Source organism: Corapipo altera, unplaced genomic scaffold (assembly GCF_003945725.1).
Source record: "Corapipo altera isolate COAL_440 unplaced genomic scaffold, ASM394572v1 62, whole genome shotgun sequence".
Classification (NCBI taxonomy): domain Eukaryota; kingdom Metazoa; phylum Chordata; class Aves; order Passeriformes; family Pipridae; genus Corapipo; species Corapipo altera.
The window spans coordinates 223,395-237,505 of record NW_020884894.1 but is presented as its reverse complement, the minus strand read 5'-3'; the positions used below and the strand labels follow the sequence as shown (position 1 = coordinate 237,505).

The 14,111-nt window shown below is 38.5% G+C and overlaps 2 protein-coding genes across 5 annotated transcripts in view; one reads left to right on the top strand and one right to left on the bottom strand.

Moving 5' to 3' along the window:
* The window catches only part of RPGRIP1L (RPGRIP1 like), a 47,384-nt gene extending 34,339 nt beyond the window's left edge, over positions 1 to 13,045 (bottom strand). Inside the window, 8 exon segments of the mRNA XM_027646942.1 lie at positions 5,313 to 5,488; positions 5,491 to 5,550; positions 5,553 to 5,609; positions 8,206 to 8,330; positions 8,332 to 8,347; positions 9,114 to 9,205; positions 9,935 to 10,007; positions 11,770 to 13,045. Of these exon segments, the coding sequence (XP_027502743.1) occupies positions 5,313 to 5,488; positions 5,491 to 5,550; positions 5,553 to 5,609; positions 8,206 to 8,330; positions 8,332 to 8,347; positions 9,114 to 9,198 (519 nt within the window). The 5' untranslated portion in view covers positions 9,199 to 9,205; positions 9,935 to 10,007; positions 11,770 to 13,045.
* FTO (FTO, alpha-ketoglutarate dependent dioxygenase) overlaps positions 12,943 to 14,111 on the top strand; it is a 169,569-nt gene continuing 168,400 nt past the window's right edge. For 2 of the 4 annotated variants that reach the window (XM_027646848.1, XM_027646849.1), the window contains exon 1: positions 13,532 to 13,642. In XM_027646848.1, coding sequence (XP_027502649.1) covers positions 13,604 to 13,642 — 39 coding nt within the window. In that variant the 5' untranslated portion in view covers positions 13,532 to 13,603. Of the gene's footprint in view, positions 13,152 to 13,531; positions 13,643 to 13,966; positions 14,046 to 14,111 lie in introns of those variants that run through there. The other 2 variants (XM_027646851.1, XM_027646852.1) reach the window with 2 other exon arrangements.

Here is a 14,111-nt window from a genome sequence, read left to right as displayed (position 1 = left end):
TTGATTTAAATAGGTTTGCAATACTGATATTATGGCACAAATTATTCAAATTCAGAAGCGAAAAATTACTTTTTATTTGGATCATTTCAATTGTAAGAGTATCTCATGAAGTTTCTAGCTACAGAAAGCATGTGCAAGTAATTACTTATTAGTGTATTACATCAATCACCATCTCAGCTCTCATCATATTATTTCTCTACAGTACTTCTGCAGTACTTTATTTATTTATTTAAATAAAATATGTCTAAGAAATGTCCACTGCAGCTAGGTACATGACAAGGAGCCTGCTGTTGAAGTATGAGATCTCTTCAGATTTTGTGGGCAAGGTAAAGTTAATTGGGGAAGATTCTGTTGGGGAGGTTAATTTTTCTATGAATTAAGCCACAAAACAGTAGAATAGAATAGAAATTGATGATCTACGCAGCCTTCTGCTTCCCAGGTAGGTGTTACATTCTGCTCCCAGAACATCTGCCCAGGTCTTCTGATATAACTTAAAAATAGGGGTTATATTCAGATTTAATATAAATTCAATGCTACTTTTCACTTAAACAAATAATATTTCCCTCAAACTAACGTGTAAGACTAAAGCTGTACTGAGATAGCTCAATCAATATTTTCTTTATTGCCCAAAAAGTAAAAAAAATTCTGCCACAGAACCTAAAGACTTGGAGGTAGAGCTGAAACACAAGTCAGAAAAAGAAAAGGAACCAATATCCCTTTGCAGACAGTAACATGAATTAATGGGCCTACTGATCTAGCTCTAGCATGCCTTCTATCACAACTGCAAAAATAAGGAACATGACTCTATCCTTCCACTTTAAACCTCATCTTCAAGCTAGATTTAAAAGTTTGAAATGGAGAATGAAGTTAGGAGAAAGTGACTCTTAAAAAAGCTAAGAGTGATGTTTGGGGTTAATGTCTGAAGTACACCAAAGAGACAATCTTTTTTCCAGACCTCTTATCATTTGGATTAAAAGCATAGAGAGTGGGGTCCCAGTAACAAGGCTGGGGACCAGCTGTGTGGGAATGGGGCACTGACAGCAACCTACACCAGAAGGAAATGATTAAAGAAAGGATCTTGACCTGCACTGTACAAATTTATGCCAGTAAATCCCAGACGGCTAAGCTAATAAAACTGAGGTCTAATTAAACCACATCCCTTGCATCTTGTCTTTGCTTCCATATGAGCAGGACATGGATACAATACTGAGACTACTCTTAAGAGTCACGACTATTGTATCAACTGGATTAGTGGCTCACAAACTTTCCCTATCTGCATTCAGAACAAGAAAAACAAGCAAGTTAAACACATATCACCTCCTAACTTCTCAGGATCACTTGCCCTCTGTCTGGCAAAATAAAAAAAAGCTTCTCAGCTAATCATTCGCAACCACAGATGTACCAATGGACAAGATACACAGACTCCCAAGCAGAGAAGTAAAGAATAAAACATTAATGTGCAGTACTCATCTTATTTTACAATGCTTAAGAACGAATAGGATTATATGTTATGCCCTTTCCTTTGTCTCATTTCTTATAGGAAGGCAAACGTGCAAATACCAAATACCTGTTTCACAAATGCATTCTGGGATGGCTTTAAAAATGTTTTTGGAAAGTACCATCAGCTATTAAGTTATTTGAAGCTACCTGCTTACTAAATGATTTTATTTAGAATTAATGTTTTACCTTGAGCACTGTGTCTAACAGACATCAAACCAAAAGGTTATGGTTTTGGACATCTTTACATTATGAACAGTCAAGATGAATACAAATAACTTTTGTACTTAATGTGTTAAGTCTAATAATCCACAGGCCAAGTTTCTCCCTTAAGGCAGAATTAGATATTCCTGAAAGAATTTCCCAAATGATCTCTAATTAAAGATGGAAAAAACCACTGCAGCCATGTTCCAATGATCATTTCAAGGAGTACCGTGCATACGAACTCAGCTCTGTTATGTAGCTCATGTGCTGTTAGACAGAAACTACACTGAAGCTGCAAAGGCAGCTTTGAAGTATTACTGGATTTCTTGTGGGTAGAGGACTCAAGATAACAAGTATCTCCCTTCCTTATCGCTGACGGATCAAGGATTTACTGTGGTTGCTTTGCTACTTGGAAACTACGGGTACTTCAATCACAAGAACCCTCTCAACCATGTAGCACAATAAAGAATGTTTTCCTCAAGGTTGAAAGTAACCTAATTTTGTTAACATCAGGCCGATATCAAATGGTGCTACAGCAAAAAGACTTGTGGGAGCACAGTTATTATGCCCTTTCGGCACCACACAGTTGCTAAAGAATGTCAACAGACTGTCTTTGGGTAGTTACATAACTAGATGACAGCCAACTGTATTCTTACAAAACAAAAGAAAAAGCTGCCAATTGTACCAAAATTCAAAGTCAAAAGATATAATGATGAACTAAGATGACCTTATTGGTCACCCAAATTTCCAGTTTTTCCTCCAGTATTCCAGTATTGACAGTTTCTTCTCTGCTGATGCAAAGAAGATTAAAAATTAGAACCTATAAATCTATTTTTGCAATAAAACAATTAGTGCAGACTGTTCTAGACAGTAGGTACAAGAAAGTAAGCTAATGAAAGTCTCCTAAATAGAATATGTATGTATTACCTATGGTTACAGTTAAACCTGGAGAAGATCCTTAAAGTTCTGGCTCTGGTTCACTCAGCATAAAAAAATACATACCTTGGAAAACATGGGGATTAACAGTCTTCCATAAAGTATTCTAGTGGAAAAATACACACACTATTCTACATATGTACTGGTGGACACTTGTCAATTTATTTCCTAGTTTCTTCAGTCAAACACAGTAACTCTTAAATACTAATGTATCTTTTATCAGGTTTCAAACAAGAAATGGACTGTAAAGGAAATAATTCCAGAACTTCAAACATGAACTCACAGATAGTAACTTAGGTCAAATATTATGGATTGTATACATGTACTTTCATAAATATAAATAAGGATCTGCACTACTTTTAAAGGAATTTTTAGATGAATTTGAAGTGCATCTTTAAAACTTCTTAAAAAATCTTAGAGAAATATGATAGTTGACAATGAATTTAGATGTTATCTTCAGTTTCTGCCTGCTATACTTAAAGAACAGTGTTTATCTATAGAAAATGAAACATGGATACTATTCAAAACAGATTATTTTCAAATAATGAAAAAATCTTTTAAATATTTTCTGAATCCACTGTAGGCGCAGACTGAGAAATTATTTATGATAACAACTTCTTTAACCTATTTAAACTATATAAAGGAAATTCTGAATAGGGGAGACTTATGACTTTGTGAATAATTTAATAGCAAACATTATGATGTATTATTTATGTAGCACAACTGATGCACAAAAGAATGCTCACACATAATAACGGGGTCCCTCCCTTGAAAGGCAGTTAAAGAACTGACCACAGACTTCTCATCCAAGTAGAACTTTTGTAAGGAAGGTGGATCATGAAGTATCAGACCCTTAATGCAACTAAAGGTAATAGTCTGAAACTGAAACACTCAAAAGGGGGAAAATACATGCAAAGTTATATAGTTTTGCATGCATTTTTGCAAAAGTGAAGGAAGAGGAGAAAGAAAAGAGGTTAAACTAATAGAGGCTTTATTGTGAACACATTCTGCAGGCATGTTTGTCTGACTTTGCTTCACTGCATAGCTATTCCTTCAAAAATTTGCTAATCTGCCCTTACAGGCCCAATATTTTTCTACTATTTGTAGACTTCAAATTATTAATGAGTATTAGTGAACATTAAACTGCTTGCTATGAACGTATATCTAAATTTTCGTAAGAATCACATTGAAGAACGAATAAGATGATTAAAATTTGATGACTTGAACTTCAGTTGAATCTGTAGGAGCTGGAAATGAATTCTCTAAAATGGTAATTATGAGCTTTTTGTTTATTTATGAAAAAATCATAACTTCTTATCATACCAATCTCCCTGCTTAGAATGGATACATGGATACATGGCTGTTTGGTAAAATATTTTATGAGTTAGTTTCACTAAACAGAAGAAATGAATAAAGCACATATTCCTTAACAGAAGAATTAATTTCCACAGCTACATATAAACATTATGACATAGCTCTTCTCATGTTTCCACCATGGAGATTTCCATTTTTCACAATACCTTTGCGCCATATCAACATTTGATCTTTATTCTTTGAATCCAGTTGCCCTCTTCTCTTTGCTATCACTGGGCCTGAATCAATTTATTATAGTTCTACCCTATTTTTGCATTGTTAAAACAAAAAAACAAACAAATTGATTTTGGGAATAAAATTGCCTAATTAATGATCTGAAGTGTAAAAATGTGGGTGCGTTAAAAACTCTCAAAACTTGTACTACATATAAATTAAAGAAGCAAATTGGTAGAGACAATCACTTTTTATTGTCTGTCTGAAAACATGAGATCTGTTTTTATTTCCATGTGCCTAAATAATCAATGCAAAGAAAATAAAGACCAATGTGAGGGTGAGATGGAGGAAAAAACCACAGTAACTGGCCACCAGCCTGATCCATAACTTGTGGAAGTTAAGGAGACAATTCTGCTGACTCAGGTTTGAATCAGGGCCATAAGTCTTTTGTTGTTTGTTTTTTTTAAGACATTATTAGTCCAGCATATAAGTTAACTGACTACAAGTACTTCTAGAAATGTTCCTATGAAAATAGGAAGATTTTAAAGTGACATTTCCAAATGTAGCTACCATAAGTAAAGGACTGAGAGAAAGACTGCCTTAAGCAGTAAGTCTCAACAGTAAAAAGCCTCATTATAAATGGCTGCACTGTAGGATTTGCTTTTCAAAGTCCACACGTGTGACAGATTTTTCAGATCTGCAGTGTTGTGCACACATGTATCAGGAGACTAGAACAAACCTTGAAATTAAAAAAGGAAAAACATGTGCAAACAAACTACAGATGTGAAACTTTGTTATTACATGACAACACTAAACTTTTTCATATACTACTTTTATAACCCTTTAACATGTAGAGAAGTTATACTAAGGAAGTCCCATGATTTTAAGTATTAGAAAACTTGCTTGATAAATCTGCACTTTTGTTTAACCCCTACTACTGTGGATTCTCATAACAAGGACTTCAAAGGCAAACAAGTTATCATGACTGTTATAAATAAATACAAGAAAAAAAAAGGAAAGAACAGTCTTTTTGTCTACAGGTAATATTATTGCCCACTGATGAACAGAAAAGGAGTATGGAGGTGCTATAGTACAGCAATTATTAGGGGTACCGATATAAACCCCTGTTTTTAATAAATGTGAATTACCCCTTCCTCTGCGTGCTCCAGCCTGCCAGCAGCCTCACTCACTTTTCTGAGACCAGTGTTAACAAAAGATGGAACACAGCTGTGTGGACAAGGCCTATGGCCTTGAATCTGGAGCTGCTGGTCAGTTGAAAGCAGTTTGCTGCAGAGGCTCTCGTTTTGTCTCTCAAGCCCATGAACTCCTGCAAATGCCGAATTCTCTCTTCCAGCTCCAGGCCTGACCCGGCCACTTGAGGTCGCCACCAACCTGTTCAGACTTTTTTTTACCATTAACAAGCTGTGTTAACTTGGTGGTCATTCCGGGGAAAATAATAAAAAAAAGATGAAAAAGAATGTGAAAAGTCAGCATAAAAAGCATTCTGTTGAAAGGAACATAATCACTGTGAAGACTTCAGCATAGAACCTGAATAATAAATTTCAGGTTTTGATATAACTATTACTGCCTGTGAAGAACTCTTTGAAGATAATTGAAACCACTGTGCAGCAATCTGCTTTATAGCACTGACAAATAACAGTTTCCTAAGGCTTATCATTTAAGGTTAGTAAAGGGAGGACACATATTTACTCCATATGCTGCTTAAATGTAATTTTTAACGCATGACCTTATATAGGAACCTCCGCATGCTGTTAAGCAAAGTTACAGATTTGGGATGTGGTGGGGCAAACTATAAAAGATACAATTTCACAAAACATTCAACTATTCAAAGAATGCTAATAATATACAACATTCCAATGATACATAATTTCTACTAATTTAGGATTTAAATTTATGTCTCATTTCTAAAGTGGCTAAAATACAGAGGTTGAAATATTTAAGCAGGTACTTTGGAAAAAGAGACTTAATAGTTCTCATTACCATACTCAATTTTATACTTGGTAAATATTACCAGTGTGCTTCAGACAAGGAACGGTTAGCTGAAGAATATAATTAGATACAGAAGGAATGGTTTTCATCTGTCCTTAAAAGAATACAAATTTTGCTCTTGGCATCTCAAGAGTTGTACCTTTGATTTCCCTTAGTTTTGATAAACATTGGTAAGCTGGAACAAAAGGCAGAGAGGGCACATGGGGGTGATGTAATATACATGAACAGAAAACATACCCAGCGGTGAAGAGAAAAAACTTGGCATATAAAGAAAGAAAAGGTGGCTTTGATGAAAGAGACAAGTTCAAGACTTTACAAAATTGGTCGCACATCTTCAAGACCTGTATCTAGTTTACAGGGAATCTATTTTTGAAGGTCCAGAAAGAAAACTGAAAATAAGGACACACCTCATTTGTTTAAAGGAGGCTTGTTTTATTTTTTGTATACTTCTGGACAGAAGCTTCTACTTAAAGAAACAAAAGTGAAACCAAAAAAATCCGTAATGACTTTAGGATGTCACAGAATGTTACTTGCCTGCGAGCAGGTTTTTTGTTTATTTGTTGGGTTTTTTTCAATGTTCTTCTATTGCAAATTCATTCCAAACTTCTAGTAACTTCTAGTTACAAGGGCTTTGGCATGAGGAACGCTGGAAAAGAAATTTAGCTTGAGGAGTTAAGATCTTTGTTTGGCAATCTAGACAAACACTGTATTTTTTATTTTCTGTGCCATAAAGTATTAATTCAGGTATTCCAATGTGGACATTCTGTGTAATGTTACCTAAGTGGATGACGAGTGCATTTGGTAAGTCATCTAACAGAAACACAGGAAATGCCATTTGGAATAAGCAAACAATTCATTTGTTCCACCATCTTGTATTTGACAACAGCCTGACAGAAAAGATGGAAGTTATGTCATGCTGGTCAATTTGTTCCTGATGCACTGAGGTAAAAGGAAAGAATTTTTCGGACTCTATAATAAAGTACAAAATGGTCCCACCTACAGAGGCAATATTTTCAGCTGCTTTTATGGATCTGTTCACTTCTGACCAGACCTTGCTTGGGTGTAGCAAGAATTTATTAAGTACAGTACAATGTGAGCACAGAGTGCTGGTGCTTTTGGATTAATTAGCCCTCCTGCAATATAGGAATACCATGAACAGTTTGGCTGAGCCCAGATTGGTTTGCCAGCACAGCACTAAGTTTAGTAATAAGCCTGAAGTTGCTTGGGTACCTTTGGGCACACAAGGTACTCTGCCCTGCATGCTACTTGGGCCTGCTTCACTGAAGTTATCTGTTACACTGAATAAAGGAGAGCTGATTATAAAGGTATTTTAGAGCTAACTAGGCAATCACAGGATCAACTAGGTTAGAAAAGACCTCTGAGATCACAGAGTCCAACCTGAGACCGATCTCCACCACGTCAAGCAGACAATGGCACTGAGTGCCATGCCCAATCTTTCCTTAAACACCTCCAGGGACGGTGACTCTACTGTCTCCCTGGGCAGCCCATTCCAACAGCTCATCACCCCTTCTGTGAAGAAATTCCTCCTAATGTCCAACCTAAACGTCCCCTGGCACAGCCCGAGACTAAAGATGCCAGTCTACTTCCTGAAGGCCGAAGAAGCACAAAATAAGGGGCAGAATCTCTCCGTATAGATCATTTTGATTGTAGAATGTAGTTCTGGACGAATCATTAGGCTTCTGTAGCCTCTTCTTCAGTTCCCAGAACACCCATTGTACTCTGACAGCACAGCTCTGAACCCAAGGTACAACTCCAAAGTGATAGCCAGTGCTGTACCTCTGTACATGGAGATCTAATACCCACAAAAAAATCCACCACAGCAAAAAAAAAGAAAATCTTACATACACAGAGATAACCAGAAATCAATAAAAAAATGAATTACGAGTGATTTTTGCTACTGCTTTAAAAAGTGCTCTGAGAAAAATCAGCATGATTTTTAATTTGTTGATAGGGCTTTAAAAGGCAAGAAATGTTACTGTAAGCTAAAATAAAAATATGAAACTTCATACCTTTTAATTTTCTCCTCTTGCTTATTTGTATGCTGCTTGAGTAAGATGTGGTCATCATGTATATGAAGAAACCTGTCCTCCAGTTCTTCTCGAATGATTTGTTGTACGGCTTGTAGAGCTTTTACACTGTGTGGCTGATGATTCTACCCAAACCAAGACAACTTTAAATTACCTTCAATATATTCGACAACATGTAGTTCAAAGCCTAAATCATTTTGAAATACTGAAAAAAGAAGAAACTTTTCAAGTAATATTTTTCACTTATATGAGTCTGTTGATTAATTTTTTCAGATTTATTGTCATGTCAATCACTTCCTCTTACAGATTAAAAAAAGCAATTAAAATGATATGGCAAACTGTTTACCTATTAGACAACATAAAGTTAACAGTTTAGCAAGTAACCAGGCTCTTTAAACCAGGTTCCTTAAAAATAAACATTACCAAAGAGATGTTTTCTAATCTGTTTCAGAGTTAACATACTGTCTTGAAGTTTGAAAAGATTAACTCATAGTTCTGCAGATTTACTCAGACACAAGATTAAGCACAGTTGTTCCATTCTAATAGCAGCTGAGTAACATATCAGAATTGCATAATACTTTTGGTTCCTATTTTGTTAAATGGATCTGGCCTTGTCCTCTATTCAGCAAAAAAGTCCTTTTTTTCTTCTGGAAGGATGAATGTTATAGCTCAATGACATTTCCAGTTTTTAGCATCTCACAGCAAGTCCCCTCTTATAACAAGCAACTTGAACATAGAATGGGTCACAGCATCTTTCAGAATTTAACCCAGATTTTGAATGGTATTTGAACTTAATTTTGTGAGTGGCAACATCAGAAACATTTTTAGAAAGGAACTAAAGAAGCCACTGATCAAAGTCTGTAACTGTAATAAATAGCAGCTGGTACAAACCTTGTAATCCTTCAATTCCAGATGGAGTTAGACCCGTATCTCTCACAGGCAGGTCCCCCACAGTTTCATCAGCTGAAACAGGCATGGCTTATCTATGGATAACAAAATTCAAATGAAATTCTTCTCCATCTGTTATTTAAACTGTGAGACTAGAATGAACTACAGTACCTCATACAAAATGAAAGAAAAAGTTATGGTAGATCCACTGAAATGACAGACTTGTACATTACCGTAAATGCTCCTATCTCAATTGGATTGCTCAGAAGACAATCTGAACTTTCAAGTTTAATTTTATGCCAATTTTAATCTGCTCACAAAATCTGGCTATTTTGGTTATGCAATAGTTTCAATTGTATTTAATGGATGTAGAATTAGCTTTTTAAAGTTCTAGTTCTGCTGTCTTCAGCAATCTTTGGGCTAAGCCCATATTTTCAAGTGGATGTGGGAAGGGGACCTGTGGGGTTTTTTTGTTTGGTTTTTTTTAATTGTTTGTTCATTTTAAGACAGGTCAAAGCTTGAGGCATCAGCTGGTAGATGAGTAATGCCATCTTCCACATTTTGAATAGGACTCTTTGAAACAGAGGCGCTGGGGGTTATGAAGTCATTTCAGTGTTGCCTGGCATTCTCTTAGTCTTCTTTCAATCATTGTCATAAGAGAAATTAGTTTGTAAGATAGAGACTTTCCTATGAATGATTCTCATAAATCTGAACATATTTCTTTCTTGAGGCAACAGAAAGCTTAGCTACATGACAAAGTGAGGTTAGGAAAGTATTAATGTGAGAAAGTACTACATTTGTTTCGGTGTAATATATGAACATACTTGTTAACAACCGCTGTTTCTTTCTTGTTTTCTGGTGCAGAAAATTACATGTTGGTCACAGAGTCAAGTAATGCTGAAATAGCAGGAAAAGGAGAGACATGAAGTCTTTTGGACAATCTTCCTCACTCCCTATTTTTACACTTTTCAGGTGATATAACTCCTTAGTGAATCCAAAAACACCTAGGAAAGCATTGGGAAATTAACAGTGATGCTACTAAAGACTTGCATCAGAGAACAGAAGTGACAAAGTATAATTCACAGACTTTCCATGAAGTATCTGTTAATTTTACCATAATCAAAACTGCTGCTAAAGCTATGCCTTTCTTCTACCAGGAAAATCTTCCATCACAAACAAGTCTCCTTATGGTTTTGTCCAAAAAGAACAAAAAGAATTAGTGAAAGTTTAGTTTCCAAGAAGTCAGTCTTCCTTTGGTTTTTTCATCACTAATATCTATAATAAAGTATTATTTCCAGCTTTCACTATTTATAAAAACAGAAACACATTTTTCTTTCATGTGGAACAAACATTTCCTTGTCATGACCATTGAAAAGAACTGATCTACACTTTTAGATTAGCAATAAGGCTGCAGTTTCAATGCTCTCAGTCACAGAAACAGAGAACACTCTGATGCTGATGTCCATGGCATGCAGCCACTGCAAGCAGTGGTACCAGTGGCAAATACCAACTGGAATCCAGCTGGTCAGTGCCCTCAGCTCTTTATGTATTATTCTCAAAATTCTTTTGTCATTTGTTAAATTAGCTCTGTCTGCAGTCATTGACTTCACTCAGGTCCAGGTTCATTACTGGGGTCACTATTACATGTCACTGTATCAGTATCACTACTGCAACTGAGATGAAAGAGAAGTAGAAACCTTTACCTCCCAATGATCATCCAAATTTGGTTCATGATGGTAGCAAGGAGATGTTACCATCATATGTCTTTCTAGAATGTGGTTGCCTCTGCTTTCACAAATCAAAAATTATAGGGGTTTTTCTGGTAAGTTTCAGAGACATCACAAGAGCTAAACAAATATTTTATCAGCACGACTCCACAATGTTTGTAATCTATCAAAATGAAGCTTCACAAACTCTAGCACAGTAACAAGCACAGGCAAACATTACTGTTTTCACTACTTGCTACTTGGTAAAGAAACTTTGCTATAAATATCTACCTGTTATATTCAGTATGAAAGAAATCTATTCATCTAAAAACAGAGACAAAACAACACATGCTTGTCCCTCAAATAAACAAATAAACTCTTGTCGGTAGTAATCCATTACTGGCTGCAGCAAAACCACAGAAACACTTAAGTTGTAAACAAACTAACATAGCAGAGCTGCACAGCAAGCCAGTTTTTACTGGCAATATGGTACGGCTTAAAGTGACAAAATAAAGCTGCTATAAATCCTGAAAACTTAGAAAGGAAAAATTTTCAAAAGTAAAAGGAAGAATTAATTGTTTAGTTTCCATTACAAAGTGACATAAATTAAGTATTCAGCTTTCTTTTCTGTCCTAGGCCACAGGAAAAGAAAAAAAAACCCAAAACATTATTTGTTTTTATCAAAAGAAGTGCTTTTAGATAGAAATAGTACAAACCTGTCTCCCGGTTTTAGGGAGGCAAAAGATAATTACAGATTTAGAATTTGGCCTGGCACTGTATTTGCCTGATTAGTAACATAAGAATACCTATGTCCTCAATAATCACTAACAACTACCATTTATGCTCCTTCTTTGAGAGAGGACACTTGAAACAGCAAAGCATGTGCTACATATGCTACAGTTCCTCTTTGAATATTATCTCAGTGTCAATCACAAACACTTAAACAAAATTACTTTTCCCTGCAGTCCAGTTCCAGCATTATTCCCGAAAGCATGAGATTTGGCCACAGAATTCAGTATTACTTTTGAAAGCATTTCCACAGTGATTACACATGACAAAACTGTACAGCAACACTGCCACAAAAGTGATGGTACTTAAGAGTCCAGCATTTCCTGAAAGAAAGCATAGCAAAGCAAGAGAGGTATAAATTTATATTTGCTTCTGGACAGATCACATGCCATGATCAACCTCAAACACTTAAAACAGCTTTTATTTCCAAGAAAGGTTACCCTACAGTTACTTCAGCATGTCTTGTTCCTCAAAAATAAAACAACTTCACCTACAAAGAGAGGAAAATTGTCTGTATCTCTGGGATTAATCTACAAGAACTTCAAATTAGGTATAAATAAGAAGCTTAGATACAATTACTGAAGTCAAAGAAATCGTAACTTTCTTATACACTGTGTAAGTTACAAATGTCAGTTACAAACGTGTTCTACACTACCTGTATCTGACAATTTACCACAAAAAAACTGCACACAACTTTGCAGTGTTATGCAAGGTTAGACAGTAATGAGATGGATATTGAAAATTAAGTATCAAAGCTCATACTTTAGGTTCAAATTGTCTCACAGAAGCATACTGTTGTCCCAAAATCATTCAAAAGCAGCAAAACTAAGGAGGGATTACCTAAATTTTCAAGAGTTCTCAGCCAGTGGGGATAGAAGGGACTTCTAGTGAAGGGATTTCTAGTGAAATATTAAAAATGATGGCTTAATTGTTTCAATATGGTTTTTGAATTTCACAGGTCTCAGACATGCTTTTCTTACAAAAATCCTACTCCACTTTTCTGGTAGAGGAAAGATAAAAAAAAGGTGGATAGAGAGACTTCTCACCTATCTTAGTGTATCGCAAAGTATTTCCAGCCTATATTCTCACTCTACTGAGTCCTTAAAAGATAAATATTTGCACTCTTTTTGTCTTGTCATCTAAAATAATCTCATTTATTACTTGGTAGGAGTATACACACATATCATCTTTCAAACATTATCTGTTTGAAAGTGACTTTTGGGTGGTGGAGAGGGAAAAAAAAAAAAAGGAGAGAAGATATGGAAGGTATTAGGAAACAGGATCACAACATCCTGCTGTCGTCTGGGGGAAGAAACATCTCTCAGACCTGTAAGTCCTACTGGAACAAGGAGATATCAAAACAACCGTGTCTCGCCTTCAACGTACAAGTGCCTTCCAAAATTTGATTCTGGCAGTGACTGACAGGGCTGGGAGGGGCAGGGTCCCAGGGAAGGCAGCGCTTCCCCCACGCAGGAACGCCCCCGCTGCCCTGGATTTCCTCGGGCACAGGAGCACAACTCCCGCTCCAGCCCGGCAGCCTTTGCAGGTACAAAACAGGGGCCTGTAGGGGCCACTTTCAATCCAGCACTGAGGCTCCCCTGCCTTCCCCTACGGGCACCGAGCTGCGAGCGAGGAGCCGCGCGGGTCTGGAAGCGCCGCCGGCCCCGCTCCGCAGCTCCTGGGCTGGGAGGCTCCAGGACACGGCCCCGCAGCCCCGGGCAGCGCCAGCGCCGCCGTGCTCCCCCCGCCGTGCCCGGAGGAGGAGAAGCTCCCCCCGTACTCACGGCCCCCGCCAGCCCCTCGGCTCCTCTCCGCGCTCCGCTGGCAACTCCCGCTGTCGCCACGCGGCCCCTTCCCCTTCCGGGCCGCGCTGCTGCTGCCGGGACTTGGAGTCCGGGGCGGGGCCGGGCAGTGCCCGCGGAGCCCAGCGAGGCTCCCGCCGGGACCTGCGGTGCCCGGGACGCTGCTCCGCCCCGGGCGGGCGGCTGGGGCGGCACCATGAAGAGGAGAGCAGGGGAGCGGGAGAAAGAGCTGAAGGTACCTTCCGTTTGCTTCCCGCTCCCCGCAGCCCCGCCGAGCGTGCCCGCGGCCAGCCCCGTGCCCGCCGCCGGAGGGGCTGCTCGGGGCACAGCCCGCCGGGGCTCCGCCAGCTCCAGCGCCTGAGCCCCGAGCGGGGGCACTGCGAGGCCGCCGTGAAGTTTGCTGTGAGCAGGAAGCGGCCCCGAGCTCCGTGCGGGGTCACACAGCCCGGGGCGCGGCCCCGTGCGCTCGGCACCGCCCCGGGGCCGCCCGGGGGGAGCGCGGCCGGCGGCGGGGGCTGCCCGGGCAGGGCGGCGCTGCCCGACCTGGGCATCCTGGATCGCCCTCTGCCTTGAAAGAGGGGGCACCTAGGACAGCTTCAGCGGTAGCTAGTGGTAAAGGCTCGTGCCATCTGGGCAAGGTATTTGAATTTTAAGGAGGGTTCTGTGGTTTGTGAAAAAGAAAAAAAGTGCACAAGTTTGGTTTT